The sequence below is a fragment of the Opisthorchis viverrini genome, assembly GCF_000715545.1.
Source record: "Opisthorchis viverrini unplaced genomic scaffold opera_v5_279, whole genome shotgun sequence".
Classification (NCBI taxonomy): Eukaryota; Metazoa; Platyhelminthes; class Trematoda; order Opisthorchiida; family Opisthorchiidae; genus Opisthorchis; species Opisthorchis viverrini.
The window spans coordinates 485,127-506,963 of record NW_008751940.1 but is presented as its reverse complement, the minus strand read 5'-3'; the positions used below and the strand labels follow the sequence as shown (position 1 = coordinate 506,963).

Sequence of the window (21,837 nt, the reverse complement as noted above, 5' to 3'; positions counted from 1 at the left end):
TTGGTGATGATTACAGTGAAATTGTCTGTAGAATCCACCAAAATCCTGGAAAGAATCTACCAAGACTTTGAATGAACTCTGAGGGCTGCACCACTGGTAGCGTGGTCGATAGTGAATATGCTGGGTTGGAAAACACTGGTCCTTTTTTTACGTGTCACTCCTTGAAATGTGAAAGGGTACCGTCTGCAAGTTTGTCTTTTATACACTCCAAATGAATGTCACCTACTCCCAATCATAGTTTTTTTTTACTTTTGAGGATGCAGCCTGTGTGCGTGGAAATACACCTGTTCTTCGTACGGCGAAAATTTTGTACACCGGAGATCCTTTCGCTTGACAAGTTCTTGTTGACCAATCAATGAGCGAAGAACGGTCAAGGCCTGTGTGGATGTCATAGTTTTTTCTGCGACGATACTAGTTATGTGGAGCTTATTTCCCCGTTTCAACTTCCATCAACTTCTCTTCCTATGACATGCTGAATTAACCTCATGGTTGCTCTTCTTTTACCTTACCTTTTGTAGCTGCCCATGTTTTTTCCCATCTTATACCTGATCGTCAACTTTGCTATTGGAGTATTTTCCATCTACAATGCACCGCTCAACTCGTTGATTTGTATCGGTCTAATGGCTATCGGCATACCACTCTACGTACTCGGCATTGCGTGGAAAGACAAGCCCCGTTTCATTCAGAATGCATCGTGTAAGTCAGTTTACGATTCGCGTTTTCCTTCAGTACGATTTTGCACTTCAACTCCGTGTTTTGAAACGCGTTTGAGCAAAGTTCTTCTACTTGTAAGTTTATGAGATTAAAAGCTATGGAAGCTAAAATCGGCATATTCCTTACTTGGATTCTGCTGGCTATTCTTTCCGCAGAAACTAGATATTGGTGATCCGAAGATGCATCCGGGTTATACTTATAACTCCCTCCACCTACCAATCGCGTTTGTTCCAACCTTCCTTTTGCGACTCAATTATGGTTGCTTGGCTATGGAAACGATTGTGAGATTATGTAGTTTGTAAGAAAGGGTGCAGATATTCACAGATGAAAAGCATAGTCCAGCTGCCCAATCACCTGTTTCCAGTTGCTGTTCGACGAGGTTTGATTCAGTGTATATGCGTAGCCGGCTGAAGTAACAGTGTGTATGATGCAGGTTCCATTTAAAACGAAAAAGGATTTTCGTGACTGACAGGGGTGTGAAGACTCAAATTTTTCTCTTGGTTCAGCTGATCTACTAAATTGATCGATTCTGGTTTATTTACGAAAACACCGTGAACCTTGACTAAGCAAGCTCAGCAAAGCCCATGTCTTTACGAGAGTACCGATCTGACGGAGGCGGTTGCACTCCTGACATAGCGCCGTCGTGGATATATCAGATTAACAAACACTATTCTTGCCTTGCTGAGTTGGGAAGCGATCACGAATTCGCATAAACACCAGAAGAGTTGTCACGTGAAGTATTTCATTGTCTTGTGCGCCTCGTTCATGAGCTTCACAATAGGTATTCTCACAGGCCAGTTTCGTAAAAGAATCTCGCAATTAGGAACCATACACCATGCACATTGGGCTACAAAATAAGATTATCGGCAGTGGATTAAACAGCATTCAACTCTTCATTCAAAACTAACATACCTGCATTCCTATGCTTGGGTGCAGATCCATGCCAGTACTATCGACCAGCGATGGAGCGGCTCTCAAGATGCCGCTGATCACAAAGTTCAAAGGGAATGACGAGCCCTCGCAAAATTCACTAGTGATTTGGAGCATCGATGATAACCAGTTGTAAACCCGCACACGTCTGGCTATTTCGTTATATAATGTTCTCTGATATTTACAAGTTTATCTGGTATGTCCGCTTCGGTCAAATAGCTCGAGAGAGCGGTTCCGTGAATTGAGGAGAATGTAAGGAACGGATATTTTGTGGGTTGTCGGTGGGTGCATGTGTTTTAAGAGCTTTCTCAACGCTGTATCTGATGTACGAAGTCATGGCCGAGTTCCACGTATCAAGTCAATTCGCTCGGGGTAGAAAGTCTTACAAGAATGATAATGAAATTGTTTTTGACGATATTAGCATAAGAAGGATGCCCGAATGATATAGAAATTCGTTTTCTGGACCGTTTTCGAGTAATTTAACTGTGGTCAAAAGGTAGAAGCTCATTTTTTTATCCAGATTTCTTCAACCAGACTGGTCAACTGGCTAAGCAAAGTATTGCTACCTGACTTCAAAAGTTTAGGTGAAATTCTACTTCCACCAGAGGACTCCCGATATCTCAGTTGAACGATTGCCTCGTCAGTCCCTTCTTCAATAGATAGAAAAGCTGTCAGTAGTTGCCCAGCTTCATGGGCTCCCTACGATCTCTGTTACCCCCCCCCTCAACAGTTGGCATCTTGCAGTCCGGTTTCCTCCTAAACATAGTAGTCTGGAATACTTTTTTCAAGGCTCAGTGGGTAATTAGAGCTGTTGGTGACCTCTAGTGTAAGTGCATGGTAGGATTTTCAGAGTTCTCGAAATTGTCTGATTGATGAGTACTGCTTCACAATGGACGTGGGTTTTCTTAGTTTAGCTTCAATATTGCAATGCAAGGATGCTTTAATGGTTGACTGCTGACATGCCGCAATTTTTTCGTCATCTGTCCACAGAAATACATGCACTGTTTGGTGCATAGGAACGCTTGGTCGGGGTTCTAGTGCATCGTTCGCTAAGAACGGCCGTCCTGGGTAGAACATCTCTACTAACAGTTGATAGCCACATTGTGTATTCAACCTTGACGAGTGAAAGATGGCGTTTACGGTGCAGGAAGTTCGAACTAGAGAGAGGGCGCAGTCAGTGATAAGCACACAAAATTGGTAGGAGTTGGCCGTTGACGTTTTTAGTCAAATCGAGACCATGGAGACCCCGAGATGCATCTCATGAGACATCAGACGACCAAATCACGCGTTATGGTCCTCAGCCAATACAACAGCGTCAGTTCCCAAAGTATTTCTTAAAAGAGCCACGAGATAATCACAAAAGTAATTTATGGTCGGATCACAGCTGCAACCTGGCGGTGCATAGCTGGAGACAACGTGCATTCATTCTGTAAAATCTTGATATTCTGTGTGTACACCGTCTGCTACTGAAAGGTATCCATTCTTGGGATTCGACTTCTGTATGTTTCGGTGCTACTATACTGAGAACTGCGAAATCGGCTGAAGATGCTTCTTGGTGGGTGGAGCTATGCAGCTAAGAGATGGTGTTTGAGTGCGAAACTACTGACCAGAAGGCCAATGTTTCGAACCCAACGTAGGCTTCTCCATTGGTCCTGTCTGGATCTGAGTTACCTTGTACTATCTTATCCCTCGTGTTTCCTTTGATTTGCACAGCATCCGTGCAACGAAGGGGTGCCACAGCTGAACAGTTATTACCTGGTCTCTGACGCTCAATAACTATCAATAATCAGTTCTTCTAAAGAACGAGCCAAAGTGTCTGTTCCTCAGGTTGTCAAACTTTGAGAAAGGCCTGTCTGCAGGTGGTGTGAGGCGGGTCAGGGTATTAATTCTTCTCATCAGTTCCAATATACCCCACTGATGGGAGACAAAGAACTTTCCCCGCCGGCGGATGATACAAAAGTCAAATCAGAAATGCATAGTTGGTAGAATAGCAGTCCATGGGGCCACTGAAATCGATCGAATGTACGTTCTCTGCTATAATGTCATAGTATGAATCATTCAAAGGCGTCCCATGCATTACTACTGAAAACAGTTTTTTTTTCACCACATTTTGGCCGTTACTGAAACTCTAGTCCGCGTGACATCTGGTCATCCTCACATTTGGAAAGAAAAAAGATTGTATGGATTCGCTGAAGTTCATCCGCGGATAGATGTACTACTGTTTTTCGTAGTTTTCATCCACTAAAAAAGACTGGACTCAAAAGGTCCGGCAATTTATGCTCAATAAGGTCAGAGCAACCAAACCAGTGGATTGACATGAACGAACTGTGAGAATTGGGTACCAAGCATATGATGCAAAGTCGTAATCGAAACAACACGAGTCATCCTCGGCGAACGTCTAAAACTGACGAATCTCACACAGATGAGAAATCCACAATGTATCGTGAATGACATCGTTTAAACTGAAATGCGCCTGTATCGAGACGGGCAGATAATTCCTCTGTTAATCTGTCTAAATCACAACTTCTTTTCGTTCCCTCTTGTTCATCCATGACTCTTCGGTCGTTTTTGCCGGTTCCTCTGTGACCGTTTGTGCACACGCAAACTGTTTGCCTATCTACGTCGTCGTTCGACCCGACAGCTGGATCGCCGTCGCCTTCGTGTCATTGTTCTATACCCCTTCACGATCCTGACCTTGTTTATCTGCCACTCAGTTGGGACGGCGACCGACAGTGTCTGTATGTATGTGGGAAGTGCCGTTTGTTGTTTGTTGTGATTCTCTGATGGTGGGTGATCCTGCTTGATTTGACGTATTCTCCAAATTGCTACGACGGTGAGGCTTTTTGTTTTCGTCATCCGCAGCGGACTGGGCAGAAATTTTATTACTAACAACGTGACACCCTGGACCTAGTAGTTGCGATGTCCGATGAACTTCACGTTCCGCGGACGAGTTAAATTATTATCATTTCTGGTTTCTTTCAGTTGGAATAGTGTTAAACAACGTCATTTTGTGCAAAAGACTGAATCAAATCTGCATAATGATAGCCTAAAAGCTATGCATCATGCGATAGCCATCGGCGGGTTCCATTTTCATCTGACCAGTTCGTATGACAACTGAATTTTTGAGCAAGCTACTGAAGAAGATGCTCGCTAGGATGCTTCCTCCAAAACCCCATAACCTACCTCACGCTTAACATACTGTTGTTTGCATTTTTGAACACGCGCCTCGTTAGCTGGGTTCGACCATCCGCAATTCATAGTGCTTGCCAGGTTCCCCTCTTGTATCCCTTATTTTTTGTATTTGTGTGATATCCCGTTCGGTAATTTCGCGTTGGACAGAATCTCCCAAGTGTTTGCTCGTGTGCTTGGAATGTGTTTGAATATTAGAAACTCGGGTGCATCAGTTGGTAATTGATTGGGTCGGTGTCGATCTGTTCGCCGAGCTTCGCAATTGATTTACAAACGTTTCGTCCCCATTCGGGGAGACGTGTTCAGTGTGTTGTTGGATGACGAAACGCTTGCAAATCAATTGCGAAGCTCGGCGAACAGATCGACACCGACCCAATCAATTACCAACTGATGCACCCGAGTTTCTAATATTCAAACACATTCCTCTGTGCATAGCCAACGACTTCAAAATATTCTCATAAATTTGACCCTCTATCTTTCCGGTTGTCTTTGGTAAAATTAACAAACAATATCCGATAATAATGAAGCACGTCCCTAGCCTCTTATTGTAAGGAAATCAAACCATTCAAATGTATTTTTGGTACTCATTTAAGCGCAGCCTGTAGAAACAAGAGGGTCAAGATATCGTCAGGTTTCTATGTGAATCTCTACGTTTTTTTCTCGCACCTCATTTTTGTGGTTTTATTCAATCAACTTGCATTACTATTCAAAAGCATTTCAACTCACTGATATGCTTCACATTCTTAATGAGTTGCTTTCTTTTTTCGATGAAATTTTCAACTCCCCCATGACTGACTCAATCAGCGTTCGTGATTTGTTCATGTGTTGTATAACCGCAGCTGTCAACCGTTCGCCCTGTCTTTTTTTTTATTCCAGACATATTCACAATAACAATGCAGAAGGTGTTCAACGTCGTGCAGCAAGAAGCTGTTCCAAAGGTTTCATCGGTTAGCCTAGGAGAAGAGAACGGCGTGCAAATGCACGGCTTATAGACTCCCGCCTCATAGTGTAATTGCGCCTCCATATGTTTATATTTTGTACATTTTCCCATTTTATCACCAGAATTCACCCCGGTGGTAAACAAAACAGGGACGATTTACTACTCAGGGCCGTTATCTTTTTCCACCCTATCTACCGCTCCCCTCATCGAAGATGATAATAATGGTCTGGTCTGGTCTGGTCGGTCACTACCTATGTATCCATCGCTAGTGCTGAACAAACACATATTGGTTGCGGATTTTTGTCCAAGATCCTCTCTTTTCGCCCAACTTTCTTCCATGGGCGGATATTGTGTTTGCATGCACGTTTTGGGTGTATGCCGGAAAATCTTCACTCATATTTTGCGCGTGACGTTTTTCATTTCTGTCTGCTGCGCAATCATTACTCTCAACATGTGTACACTTGATTACCCAGCGCCTGTTCACTCACACTGTCACCCGACAATATCCCCCGAATTTGTTGTAGGATCTTGTCTGTTTAAATTGGTATTACAACTGCTATCCGTGAATTTTCTATGTCAGAACAGAGGAAAAGCTTTCCAAATATACATGACATGGATGGAACTTCTGAAGATTCGGCAATTAACTAATTACAAACTTGGTGCGTTTCAGGCACCTCTGGATCTATTTGACTTAATCAGGACAGTCGATGCATTGTTGAGGCTCGGAGAGAACCAAACATGGGTGCCAGCTCAGACATGCGTCCAGCTCGCGCTGACTGTGTAGTGTTACCATACGCGCATCACAAATTGTGTTCAAGGCAGGCACATGCACTGCTAATAAGCTATAACTAGGGTAAAAATTTTAGTGTAGTCCCCACTTCTGTTCGTCTTTTCGTGACAAGAGGATGACTTCTCAGACAAGCACCGTGAAAGATTTACTTTGAACAAGGCCTAAAATGGTTGGGGCGATTGTCGCTACCATAGATAGATGCTGTTACAGCTCCTCGGGTACTCTGAGGCCCGATTCGATTCACTTCGAGTATCTGTGTGACGTCGTGGTCGGTTGTTCTTTATTCCCGTTCTAGTACAGCACCAACGCATTGTGAAGACACTCAGTGCGCCACCGTAACCAAATGGTTTTGGGTCAGGGCTTTGAGTTGGTTGCTCGAGCACTGGGTATCCGAAGGCAGCTACTGATGAGGATCATTTTACCACTTTGGGGAAGTAGCACCTACGTGATTGTAGTACTGCTATGTTGCTGTTCATTCACCTTGTTCCTGGCGAGTTTTGACTTTCTGTGTGAAGTAAAAAGTGACTTCTCTCGATTTCTTGCGTGCCTGTCGTCATCCACAAAACTCGTATTTATCCCCTCTCGTGATGCTGTATATCTAATTAGAGTAATTTATTCCCGAATTATAATTTTTAAATCCTAAACCGTGTACACCAACTACAATGCTGTAAAATATTAGAAATGTGCAAAATATGTTACGTGCATATCGTATTTATACAAACTCTGCATCTTCTAATGGCAGACTGTGGGTATTTTCGGAAAACAGTCTCTGCACTGCGTTTTGTTTATTTTACCAAATCGAACAAGCACCCTGATTATTAGCTGGTGACTCTGTTTCATCCATGTAATGAATCCCAACCAGGAGCAAGCATGGCGTGGAATAATTGTTAGGGTTAGTCACACCATGGCTTGGTACTTATCGGATTTGTCAAGAGAAAATTTAGAACACTTGTCTGGTCGCAACTGATCAGAGTTGACGACCGATACCATGAGATGGGTCAGAACAATCGAACACGTAGTATTGCTTGCGAAAACGCAGTGCCTGTTTGCTAGCGCATTTTAGCTGAAAAAACGAGTCTAGCTAGTTGGGATGCTTAGTTGTGACTGGCTGTTGGCTGTGACATTTACAGTCCCGGAGAAACAAGCTGTAATTGGCATTGTCCCCTTTCTCACCTTGCTACCTCCTCTGATGTGTTGCATGCACTTTGTACTTCCCCACCCCCAAATCTATGTTATCACTGGAACCTTCTGATAGTCCCGCCGAGGAACCCGTGCACCGTTGTGGACTTCTGATTTTCCATAAAAAGGGTAAGGGTTCAGGTATGCTTTGCAGGGAAAAAGTTACATCACAGTTGGACGTCCTTATTGATCGACTGTGTACCACATTAAAAAACCGATCGACTGTATACCACATTAAAAAACTTGGGTGGAAAATTTAAGCTGCAAACCAGTAAAAAGCGCTTACGAGTGTCGTGCATTTTCACCTTTACTGAAAGCATGGAAATACGGGTATTAAGCTCCGCGAGAATTAAAGGGGTACTGTGGTTGGAGCACACGATAACTGATCTCGCATCATACCTTTGGTTGCTATCTGGTAGTGCTAATTCACAAGCCGTCCCACGTTCTGGACGGACGAGTGTCTGTCTCGAAGAATGGCCGGACGCACCCCAAAATATTAGCATTCATTTGAGCGATACTGGTTAAGAGCACAGAAATTTACAGTTGACAACATCTCAACAATCGTAGGACCGTTTCTATCCTCTCTTAAGCCGTTTTCCTCGATCTTTTTTCTGCAACTGAACTACCTGATGAAGATCAAAGAGACCTAAGCATTTTGTAGATAATTCCATCATGTATAGAGAAAACCGTTTGGCTGCACCTAACATTATCCGACGAATTCATCTGGTGGCTGTCACATTCGAAACAGATGATATTTGTAGTTAAACCATATTATCAAAGCTCTCAAACACAGCAACAAACAAAAAGTAGGCTACCCGGATTACCTGTGTAGAATCACGAAAGATATACGCTTGTAAGCTTGTCATGGTCTTCGGACACAGCGATTCCAGTGACCTTCCATCTGGTGTGCCGTTAAGGCGAGGTGTCAGAGATAGTTGGGACAACAAATAGTTCACGTGTTTGTTCTGCACACACGATACGTGAAGGGTCGCATGTCGGCTTTCTCTAGCATCCATTTTCAGTATCATTTTGAATGATATGACTCTGGAAGCCGGTTCGGGATCAACTTGATTATAAGTACTCAGACTAGTAAGTAATCGGAATTCGTGTTGGTGGTTTGTGCCAACACACTTAAGCCGAAGTAGGCAACTCTTATTTCGACAAATACACTCGTTTTCATAGGCGGTTCAACTGGAACTCTCGTTTATAACGTTCTTCAGTTGAATGTGCTGCACAAAAGCCGTCTCTTGTTTTTCAATTGGTGTGGTGTTCACGATGTCGCAGTATATTTTGATAAAGGAAACTATTCACAGGATTACTGAAAACTCTTCGAATAGTTTAGACAAATCTTAGTTATACTGCCCCTTACGGTTTATTCCTACAAAACAGTAGATAGTTCGTCTTGGTTCCACACAACGTAACACTAGATTGATGAAAATCGCAAACACTAACCGTCTTTTGTTAGAAGTTTCAGAATGTGAACACCAGTCGGCATGACGATTGGTCTTTGTTTGTCCGTTGTCAGTTAGAGTACACCAAATCTAATTTAGACTCTGTTAATGACCTTCAGTGCTCCTTTAGGATAAATCAATTTGATAATTTAGTTTTCACTCCCAGAAGCAGTCTAATGACTAGAGTGCAGTGCAGCAAATCATGGGCGTATCGTGAAGCTGAACTTAGGAGGCATTACTCTGGCTCTGCTTTTCAAAGCCCCCAGTATAGTGAACTCAAATACTCAACTCATTGCTACATCTGGTCGTAAGATTGCCTAATTTATTATTTTGGAGGATTAGCTCATTAGAAATAATGTGCACCTGTCCACTAAGGGTGAGATAGAGATCACTTTAGGCGAAAGGACGTCATAGAGCACTACTGAGCAAATGTGGAGCCTTCTAGGTTTATCAGCTCAACATTACGGCCGGGTCGAAAATTAATGGGCATTGAACTTTTTACTCGTTGTTTTCTGGAGGTATTTCCGTGGATCACTTGAAACCGAGTCACTGACCTCTAATTCATACTGTCAATATTCGGTCCTCGGATGACCTTGCAGGCTTCAGAGTATCACTTCAGTTTAATTAATCAGTGAACATATCTTTCCAGATCATTCTGTAGCACATGCTTTTGACTTCATTCGTGAGCCGATTATCAGATGAAGTCACTCTTCAAGGCGAACACCAACAGGTATGACATCAATGACTGCAGAAAGAGTTTATGTTTGCTACCAAACAAACAGGCCTTGTCGAAGTAAGGTGACAAATTGCAAGTGAAACGGACCAAGTTTGGGAGCAGAGAAAGAGTACGGTTGATTGACAGGATTCCGCGACCAGAATGGGCATTCTGGCCCTGGGAACATTTCAGGTCTATTGTATGCTGTGGGATAATTATTTGTCAGGCGCAAGATATAAGCACTTTTTGAGAAAACTGGATCGCTGACCCATAAAACTAGGCAATCACTCGATTTCTGCTCTCACAGAATGACCACATTGACAGGGTCCCACAGGTGGCCATGTTAGGAAACATTGTAATCACTGCACTATTTTGAAGACTGAATGTAATCAGTTTCTAGCACATATGTACTTGTGCTGTAGAATACGTGATGTATTCTGGGATGCTTAATTAAATAACACGCGAAATCGCAAGACAAGAATGACGAAGTCTTGAGATTTATCAACAAAATGTGGTACTACATGTACAAGAGGACACGAACCTCAAATTAGGGCCTGATTTTTGCACGCATTGGTGCAGCTCCAAAGAAAACCCGGTAAGAACGGCAAATCGACGTGAATTGCCAAGAAACGTGTGCGCACAGCACGTGATAAAGCAAGTAATAAAAAAAGCGCGAGAAAATTTTTGCTAAGGGTCAAATTTCGTGAGGGATTGTGGATGAATATCAAATACATGAGGTGGACACAGAACACAGTGGGTTCAGCAAGGAAAGGGTTTGACCGAGAAAAAGAAGGTGCGTGGGCCAGACAAGGTCCACTGATATCTTGACAACTACAGAAATTGTTTTGTGTGCGCCTTGGACATTCTGGCAGAGGACACATTTGGCCTTTTCAACTGCCGGATTCGGTCCTTAAAAAGAAGTAAATACTTTACGTTTCCGATACCACCAACCCAGATTTGTTTGCCCTCGACAGTTACGTTACCGGATATTATATCAACTTTTTTACACTTTTAAAAGCAGCATTAATGCAGTGGTCCTCTGATCATAGACCTCTCGTGGGAACTCACCATCTGGTCTCAGTCGGGGTGGAATCCACTTGGAACAGAAAACCCAAACAAATGCAAACACATTCTGTAGATTTGAATGATTAACAAGCATACCTATTCTAATAGATGTTCTCGCTCTTTTGTGACATGCATCCTTGGGATCAGATTAAACCAAAGCTGCGATTACGGTCATTAACATTGTTTTTCAAAGAAACTGACAGTTTCGCTTGCTTATTGCATTGCCTTTTGACATCTGTCATTTGAATCTGAATACTGGCGTAGATGGGAGTCAGGTTTGGGGGTTCCTTTGAGACAAAAGAATCGTTCACATGCCCGGTGAGTTACGTCAGTGGTAGCTCATCTTTGCCAGATTCCACAGTTTCTATACATTACTCATCCGTTTCGGGTTCAGCATCTTGACCAAAACAAGCATCGCATTCCACAAAATTATTGGATTACCCAGCTACATCCAATCACCTAAGAGGACAGGTCATCTTCTGGAAGATTTCAGGTCGCCTGCCTATTGATTGAACCAGTGCATGATTTATCTACTCCGAAGCTTCGGATTCCACATACAGCAAATGTGCCTGAACAGTTTTACCAAATGATATCGTGCCATCCAGTTGCATCCGGAGCATGTTGTTCACAAGTTTCCTGGCATCCATAAACACAATCTGTGTGGAAGTCGTGTATGTCAATATAACATATGTGACGAGCTTCGTAAAAAAGCGTTCAGCTGTAGCACCCTTCCGGTGCCTAGCTGCCATGCCACCCGAAGGAAGCACGAGGGCTGGGATAATGCTTTGCCATTCTCCAAAGTTAGCTGGCTTTATTTTCAATCTGGAGGACAGAAAATCAGCTCGACGCCGTTGACCGCTAGTAGCAGAAATTCCAAGCACCATAGATAGTCATGGATTCTTCCGAAAGCTTTCCACCGTTTCATTTGTCGTCTCGCACAATGAGAGTGTGGTGTGGAAGTGCCCCATGGATTGAGCATATCTCAGGCAAATGAGAAACTGTTATTACTAGATGGCGGGTGTTCCGGTCAACAATGAAATTTTCACCAGCATCTTCCCTAGGTGGACAAGAACCTTTGAAATGGGATGACCTACTTATCAGGGTTACGGGAGGAATTATACCCTATATTGTTCCCAATTTCTCTAGCTTTTTCCTCACATAGTTGACCGGGAGTTGGCACATCTTTACTTCGTGTCTGACTGAACCAAGTTGGACAAGTTGAAGGCACATCGGCGTTTATGTGTCGGTTTTCGGCCATTTTGAGTTCTGTTCGCCTAATTTTGGACTGTGGCCTGGCAACGGTTGATGGGTTGTATCACTTAGTCTTGTTAACTCCAGTGGTCTGGAAGATGCGCCTATATACTACTTCCACGGATATCAGCAGTTCATCAAGTTTCGAGGCATTGTTAAATTTGCCAACGATCCCACAGGTTTACCTACTATCTCCAAAAACAACCTCGAACAAAGCAGTTTTCTATTGCATCGGATAAATGTCCCTCTGATAAAATCAGACTTGCCTCAGACTCGATCCACTGAAATGCTCTAGATGCTTTGTTTCAGCAAACGCCCTACGGCAGAAATCGTAGAACATATTCTCATGCGTCCCCAACGGGGAAACACTTCGTTCACAGCGGGCAGAGTATTGGATAGAGTGTTGCTATTTATGTATGATTCAACAGATCAGACAGTCGACCTAAGTCCTACTGGGGTTGGGTAAAATATTAAGTAAGGCAAACGCCACTGCAAAAGGATTGTCATCCGGTTTAAGAATAAGACGAACGGAACGAACAAATTCGTGAACCCTAAAGAACTAAGAGGGAGCCCTTCACTTCACGCACCATTGATTTAAGGTATTAAAACTATGACAAACCATTATTAAACTGATACTAAAGTGTTCATCAGAAGAGACTTTTGAAATAGCTTGGCCATTAGCACTAATGTTGTGCACAAGATCATGTAAAGACCGGAGGGGAAAACCACGAACTCAATTGAAATGACTATGTCATCGAGAAAGCACGTTTAAACGAAGACAAGTTGAGGGTACTTGAAGCATCAACGGCAATATTATCGGCATATTTGCGACGGAAGATATCTGAATGGGAACGGGAAAGAATTAAGTTCAAATTACACACTACCTGTAAAGTGTCGTCGGAGAGGACTTGATAGGTAACTTCATTTGGGCCTCCCAAGGGCACTGAGTAAATGTAAAGTTGTCGGACTGTTTCTCAAGCGCCGAGGTGCACAAATACCTCATATGCAAGCCCTAATGCAGTGACAGAATTCTGATTGGATTCTCTCCACTGCTGCACAGGTTGGTGTCATAGTGTCACCCTTTAGGCGCTTGGAAGCCGTCAAAGTTAACTCACGCATTCAATAAACCACAACAAGGAAAACCTAGCAGTGCTATGATTATTTTAGTTGACACACTGAATTCAGTTCTGGTTGTCTGAACCCGACTGAACACTCAACCGTTAACAAAACTGCCATGGTGAGCTCTCCCAGTTGTCCCCATTCCCCGGGCCAATAAGCATTGTTCACTTAACTATGCTTGACCGTTAGCATGTTTCCAGTCTACCCTGCTGATTTCCTGTGATTATTCTCGAACAGATGTTGGCGGGCTCCCAGTTACGATTGAGTTTGTCAGAAGTACTACTGGTAGTGCAACGATAAAATTTGTACTTTTGTAGTTCTGGCACTTTTGGAGCTTTACCCACCAACTTAATCAAACACCTTTGTGGCCGCGTGCTAAATTCCCAGACGCACTTCCACAGTGTATATTTTAAAGCATTGTGATATGTTTATCTATGAACTTTATGGAGTTCGTAAGCATATTAGTAAATAAATAGATATTCGCTTAGCTGTAACACCCTTTCGGTGTCTAGCAGCCATGCCACCAGATGGAACCATGAGGCCAAGCACATTGCCAGGCTGCCTAAGCCTGGAAAGGAGTAGCGGAGATGCCAAGGTTGGGTTCGAACCACGGATCTTCCAACCAGCGCGCTCGCTCCTTAATCCAAGAGCTCATTGGTAACAATTAACCTAGCACGAATGAGGCTTCGCACCAGCTAAAGGAAAGCTTCATGCACTGGAACGTTGAATGCCAGTCTACAAATTGTAGATCACGACAGGGTTTTGGTGACAGAGTTTGAATCTGGAAGTGGGAAGTAGGCATGTGGAGTCACAACGTTCTACATAAATTTCATTCAGCTAAGGGTCGTAGGCTCACGACGATGTCGAACCAGGTGATGTCAATGATATTGACGGTCAGAAGTCAAGGGTTTCCTGAACGAGAAATCACAGTACGACCAAAAATTCTGGGGAGTTCTGTTCCAGCGAATATTCTTGAAACCGTTAGAACGTTAAGTCTGCTCCCCAGATCTATACACACCACAAGGTTTTGAAATTTCAAGCCCTACAACGCCACTACATTTGCTTTGTACTAAAATATCAAGGATTTTCGAGAAAATAGCGAAAACTTCCACAAGGGTTCAAAACGTTCTTCAGCCGACTGAATCAAACACCAGTTAGCTCTTGCTTGATGATGTACAGAGTTGTGCACCCTGTGCACACTTTTCGTGTACAGTCGAGTCTCTAGTGCCATTCGGGACAGTGTAAAGCATGCAACTTTTGCGCCGACAAAGAGATGATCCATTAAGTCAAATCATATTGAAAAGACTATCTGATAGCCGTGCACCACCTGATATCTGAACCTAGAAAAATAATGGTTCGGCCTACCCAACATCCGTAGTGGGGTGACAAGGCGGTGTTTGGTCACGATCAGAGGTCACTCGGTCACTCGACCTCTGATAATCACACTGCATCACCTGAAACTCCGGAGAACACGTGAGCTACTCAGTGGTCGTGGTCACATTTACCTTCCAGGATGCCAACTGATACTGAGCACGTCGTTGATAAGTTGAGCGCGCCAAACATACCCGAATGGCAAGATAATCACTCCTTGATCTAAGAACAAAAAGCAGTTAAAGGCAACCATACTTGAGGTAGATGGAAAAGTTTGGAATCGGTAGATTACACGTTGTTAACACTCAGTAAATGCATTTCTGAGCAAAAGCCTTGCCAGGCCAAGTGACCGGTTTGATCGGGTTTTAAACCATCGACTTTGTGACACAATGCTAGTTAAGATATCAACTTTACCCCATCGGTAAATAAATTGCTCACTCACAGTTGCTCGCAAGCCTGAAAGAAACTTTCGACGGGTGTGAATTGGACAACTGTGTTATGAAAGCCTGTTTTCCTGCCAGTCTTCTCCAGCTATGTTTACGTGACAGTGGATTGAGTGCAACATGAACTTTTTTATTTTGGAAACCTTATTTTGAATATAATTTATTTTGGGATACTTAAGATTAGGTTCAACATATGATGTTAGTCCAAGCTCCCATGAAATTTCCTCTACTTTCAGCGAGAAATATCGTACCTTTTTTATGCAGTGAACAATTCGGATGTCCCTTCATTGTATTTCGAGTTCACAGCAAAAAATACACAAAAAAGCTATCCAAAACACGCCTTCGTTTCCAAAAATATGGCCCTGTATTAAAGCCTGGGGCTATTGGGAATTACCAAGTGAAATCCACTCCTTCATGTGATCGAAACCTAATGATTGGTGTGAGAAGTCCACAAGAGAGGAAATCCGTCTGCCAAAAACCTCCGCACATCGACATATCACAGGTCCTCTTAAGATTGCATATTCGACGCATGTAAGTTTTAACAATCTTCATTCTATGTCTGGACTAAATCAGTAGCCCTGGAAACCCATCTGACGAAACGATTTCATCAGTACTGTTGACGAATTTCGTCAACCATCGGAATGGCATTCCGCCAGTCGACCATGTTACTAGATCGACCAATCAGAACAAGCGTTGTGCATGCGCACACACCTACAGTGAACACAAACGTGGGAATGCTTCTCCCTGTGAAGCAACCATTTCATAAGACTGTTTTGTTCGGTATTCCATTCCATCACCCACATACTCGGTTTTCGGACTTGCTAGAATAAATTGCCTGGTGAGCAGTTTCACACCAAGCACATAAGCATCGAAATGTGAGCATTAATTTGTCGTAACTGAATAACCAAATTGCATGCAAACGCGAAATGCAGTCATTGGTAGATCACATCACTGTTGACCAGGGACTTACATGAATCTCTACTTTACGATATACTTCAAATTAATGTGCGTTGCACAAACGCCACCCGGTGTTTCGAAACATTGCAATATATTATCTATATATTATCATAAGGTTGCTGAAAACTCTTCTACAGTCTGTTACAGGTTTCACCCATCCTGGGGCTCATCAGGTTGACATAGTTCCCGAGTTTTTGTCGTTATTACGTTCCAACCAAACAGTAAGCTGTACACCAAGTTTCAAATTGCTTTAGACATATTGGAAGCAACTGCATTTCTCGTATAAGGTTGCGAAAACTCTTCTACAGTCTGTTACAGGTTTCACCCATCCTGGGGCTCATCAGGTTGACATAGTTCCCGAGTTTTTGTCGTTATTACGTTCCAACCAAACAGTAAGCTGTACACCAAGTTTCAAATTGCTTTAGACATATTGGAAGCAACTGCATTTCTCGTTTGTGACACTTCACCTGCGTCTCAGATTCACCCCAAAGTGATTTGCAGATGAATTTATTTCTCCGTTTGAGTTACAGATTGTTCAGAATACCCTCCGATGAAAAGTTTCCGCGGAAAACTTCCTGAAGGGGAAAGTGATGGAACGATTCCTATTAAAAAATTGGGCCCACTAGAAGAGAGGAACGTTAAGAGGTGATTTAACTGCCAGAACCTAAATCGGACGCAGGATATGATCATTCTGACGCACTTCCAATGATTCTGAACTTTCGCACGTATTCGAAATCCCCAACTTAATTACAGTGACTGGCGAAGACCGGTCGCCCATGCTGACCGCTCCAAAGGCGATTTGTGTATTTGGGTGCTGGAAGGAAGGAAAATACACCTAGGGACAAAGGATTGTTGCAGAATTGTCGGTTGAAAGAGTTTCAGGTGTAAACACAGCGCACTTGATCGATACTGGTCATATGGTAGATAATAAATACTCATTCAATATGGAATTGTTCTGAATGTAGATGCCTCGTTGGTCAACGCGGCTAATGAGCAACAGGTTGATATGACCACTGATTTGACCTATCACTCACCTGTACTTACTGTGCAAACTTTGACTACGCTAATTATCCCGACGCGTATTCCATTTTCATCTTACTTTACTGAGTAGTTAATCACACTTCAGTGTGTTCCCAGGTTGCTGTATCTGAAAATGTTGTGCAGCGGACGGGCCCAAAAGATGGTTTGTTGGTCCCAATCCAGTTGATACCAGTGTATGGTTGCTTGGTGGATAATTAAAGATTCCGTTTGATACCACATTCATTTTTTCTAGATGAAACTAGATCCTCCTTCTTATTTTTAGTCTTGCTTTTGATACGCCAACAAGCACAAACCCTTGTAGAATATCAGGTTGTTGTGATCCTTCATCTTCAGATGCCTGTTTGGTGGACATTAGAACTCAGAATCCAAAGTAGCTTGTATGAACAGCTTGGCTGCGTCACTTGCAGTGTAGCTTACTGCCTAGTTTCGAAATATGTCAGCGCAAATCGGTCTGGAATCAAAGAAGAATCTTGTTTTTGTGGATGAACTTACCCGTTTAGTTGATAAGAAACCTTACCTAGGGTTTAATTCAAGCCTTCTGTTTTGGGGTTCAAGTAGAGGGAACTTCTGTGTGCATCTGGTGACACTCAATAAAGGTGAAACCGGTCGTGAGCAGTTTCCTCCATAAAAAGCTGATAAATTTAGCTTCCTCCTATGAAAGGTTAGAAAATGATTGACAATCCTTGATATCCAAAGTATCGACTTTGATTTTGTGGGTAGATCTTACAATTCAGAACCGCAGTCTTTACCGCTGGATCAGTCGGATAAATTTACTGCATGACTTCTAGCAAAGGAACTTCAAGACAGTCTACATGAGGCAGATTATCCGAGAGGGTATCAAGACGCTGTTGGCTACGACGGACTCCATAGGGTCACTAACTACAGCAATTTCGGCATCCAAATGAACTCAACAGATAAAAGTTTTGTAAACTGGTTCACCTACATTTTGTGTCGTGTTACCACCTGTAATAAACTCAGCTCTCTTTCATTTTCGATGTCAACCTATTATACACATATGAGGTTTTTGAACGAAACTTGAACAGTCCATGTATCCCGTTGCATATCACCCGCATATCTAAGTGTAGCACCAAGCCGGAATTCTTCTAACCAAACCGCAAGCACACTTGTGTGTGCTCAAAGTTATTTGCCAGTAGTGTTTAGAAAGCTGGCACCAAATATCCATTGATCTGGTACGCTAGTTGTTATGTTCCAACGTATTAGATCTTCTTTCTTGCATCCTTGACTTATGCGCATCAGAATTCAAGATTCGGTATTTCACTTTTGACGGCTCCCAGAATTCATTCGACATCACTGGCTGTTTGAGTCGAGCGTTCTCGACCTCAAACGCGTCGTGGAGCCTAGTTCATAGGAATTCTAATTACATTCTAATTACATTACATTTATGGAGAACCGACAGGTGAGGCACAAAACTCATTTGAATATATATACACTAACGAATAGGGGCTTTCAAACGAAAACGAATTAATCCACCCGTTGAAGGATAATTTTATACTATGCTGACGCCAGCAGGTAGTCACCCGGCGTCGCAATATATAAGTGAGTTGAAGCTCCTTCTTGTCCAGATTTCGCAAGGATAGAAGCGTCGATCACCTGGTTTTTGGTTTTGTTTGACTGAGTTGGACATCTGAAGGAGTGGTGTGAAGTTTTTTCGTGAACTGAAGAAAATACTACGCATGGAACAATTTCAGGTCAGCCTAATCATGTGTAGTAGAACTGTATAGGTGCTGATGTTTTTGTGAGATTGAGCAAAATTATGATCGTCATGAGGACCTCAGATAACCAAAAATCTGTTGGAAGGGACATCAGTAGTACACTTGGGACCTTAACGAAACATTACGTAATTCGCCAGATGATCATCAACATTTGCACAGTACTACTTCGGCAGGGGGTTACTGCAGCTCAGCTACCAAACCGAAGAGTGAGAGGTTTGAAAATTTGGCACTTGAAACTTCGTGCTGTAAGTGAAGACAGTCTACGTTGAAAAGTCGGGGAACACCGGACAACTGTTTCATCCTGATACGTGAGCATTGTGCATTTGACGAAACTCCAAAGAGTCTCGGACCACCGACCTCCAAGCTTGTAGATTGAATACAGACGTCCGGCCATGAGCGGCTGATTAGCATTGTGATTAACGCAGATATGGAGACACATCCTTCAACCACGGAGATCACATCAATTGGTCACTTACTGACTAGCTTCTCGAGTGACGCCTTCTCAGATGGAGATCTCACCCATTTGGTGAATTTTATTCTTCCTCTCAGCTACTTATGAAGGACGCCGTCACTCGAGGAGCCAGTCACCACGTGTAATTGTTTCCACCTCCAACTAGTAGCTGAAACGAAGACGGGTAGTTTTACCTATGGAGTATTCATGCTTTTTTTGAAATCTTTCTCTTCAGTCTTTGCTCAGTATCAGATCTTCGTTTTTTTGATTTCAATTTAGTGGTCATGTTCGGCGGCAAACAGTTAATTTGGCCAAACTCGCTCACAGTTTGTGATGCCTCTCCGGAAGACAGAAAACAGTAAACATATAATTAAAGTTGCAGTAAGCTGGTCATTGAAAATTCACATTGAGAGTTAGTTCTTTTCAAAGTGCTACTGCTCACACCCTCGCACAATTTCATGATACTTTGTTATTTTGACGAGAAACTGATGCATTTGATGACTGTTTTGTTGTGGGTGATCAGGTGACTTACGACTGGACGTCTTCATACAAGATGGCTTCCTAGAAGACAAAGCAAGTAGACGGTATTACCTTTTGTCTGCCTAAACACCACTCCATAACGATTTGAACTAGTCTAGCTGACCGATGGTCCGTGCCCTGTATGACTCATATTTACCTTCCGCTTGGCTCATTCAGTTGAACATGTTTTGATAAGACGTACAAGGTGCAAGCCCCTATCTCTTGACCTTGTTAGGGCTCCGTTTTTTGTAAAACCAAATGATGCTTGAACATGCATCCAACCGCACATAAATATCTGAAAATAACTGTTGTTTGGTAGTATTCCAGTGCCGGAGAAACCGGTCGCATTTCTGGCGGAACAAACAAATATGAAGTCGAAAGCAGCATGTGACAAATACGCTTAGAGTCTACCCGCCAATCGGAAGGACCCCAAGCATTAAAATTCCAACATTAATCGGGGTAATCACACTTATTTTTCAGCAAATCTAATTTGTAGTGTGATGTCTTTCAGAATACCGATAATCGTTGTCAAACATCCAATTAGAAGATTTCCAAGTCCTGTGCATCAAGCAGTCATCCCGTTTGACTCCAGTTCGTAAAGATTTGGGGTCAAAATCAGGAAAAGAATTTGTTTCCTCTGAACTGGTTAACCTGGCTACACGGAATATGTCTTAGTTTAAGAAAACCACCGGGTCAGTAGCTCTCTGCTGTATGCATTCCTTTGGAAAACTTTGTGCTATTGTGATACGTGGAATAAACCGATTGAATTCCTTTCTCAGAGTTCACAAGCCTATGAGGTCAGACCAAGCGGTACATACTTTGACCGAGTGAGGTCGTTCTTGTTACCGGAAGACTTATGGACACATCGATGTGTGTAGATGAAGTGAGCGCATTCTGCATGAATCCGTTACTTCTGATGTATGGGTATGTCTAGTGAGCTAAAAATATTTTATTCTAGCACGTCGCTAGGCATAACAAAAGATTACAGTGGTGAAAATGTGCTAAAGCGCAATGTAGCTTTACGCTGTGTCCATATATTTTTTTGGCAGCGGATGTACAGAACATCCGTAGAAAACATCTTTTTACTCAATCGTCTGAACACATTGGGTTGTCCAACCGCGTAAAGTGGACTTATCGGATTTATAAAAGAGCTATCCGTTTCTCGGTCATGTAGTTCAGTTTGCCATAAGTTCAGTTTGCACTACGAACCAGCAGGAAGAACAAAACACAACGTTCATCCTGATTTTAGAGAGATGTCAGTTTTAGGGAACGCAGCATCCTCTTCGAGCAAAAAACATTCACGGAGTTTAGAGCATCTGGTATCAACTGAGGCGGGCTGATAGTCTCCTATACTCTTCACTAAGGGACGATGAGCTCAGAAATGCGGGAGATACTGTCGTGCACAGAAGTCTAGAAATCCCTTATCAAGTAAATGTGTATTACATAGCTGAACTTCAGAGTTTCCACATTTCTCCTATTAGAGGCTGTGATGAGTTCTCAGCCAAATTTTTCTGCCTTACATGTGAAAAAAGATTTGCCTGATGAGAAGTAACTGGAAAAGAGGAATCAACTCACATTAGTACCAGTTGGACTACAAGTGGAAATAAGCAAAGAAAGTCCTATAAACAATGTTCCACTTATCCTTACCAACCGTCTTGTTGATGAAGGACAAGCTCAGTTATCTGCATGTTTCTTCTGGAGGCTGACTGACCGATTAAAAAAACAATCCAACCGGCAGATTTCGCCAGACATCACCAACCGTCTGTTGATGAAGGACAAGCTCAGTTATCTGCATGTTTCTTCTGGAGGCTGACTGACCGATTAAAAAAACAATCCAACCGGCCGGTTTCGCCAGACATCACGAACGATTTCGTCAGTCATCCAGATGGAATCCTTAGGTTGACCGTGTTTTTGGCACGAAAAACCAGGACGAGCACATTTAGCGAGAGCTGAATGGACGACTGAAACTGGTCAAACTG

The 21,837-nt window shown here is 42.8% G+C and overlaps 1 protein-coding gene across 1 annotated transcript in view; it reads left to right on the top strand.

Moving 5' to 3' along the window:
- The window catches only part of T265_14874 (hypothetical protein), a gene marked incomplete at both ends in the record, with an annotated part of 191,826 nt that overhangs the window by 100,207 nt on the left and 69,782 nt on the right, over positions 1–21,837 (top strand). Inside the window, one exon of the mRNA XM_009175619.1 lies at positions 519–696. Coding sequence (XP_009173883.1) covers positions 519–696 — 178 coding nt within the window. The remainder of the gene's footprint in view (positions 1–518; positions 697–21,837) is intronic.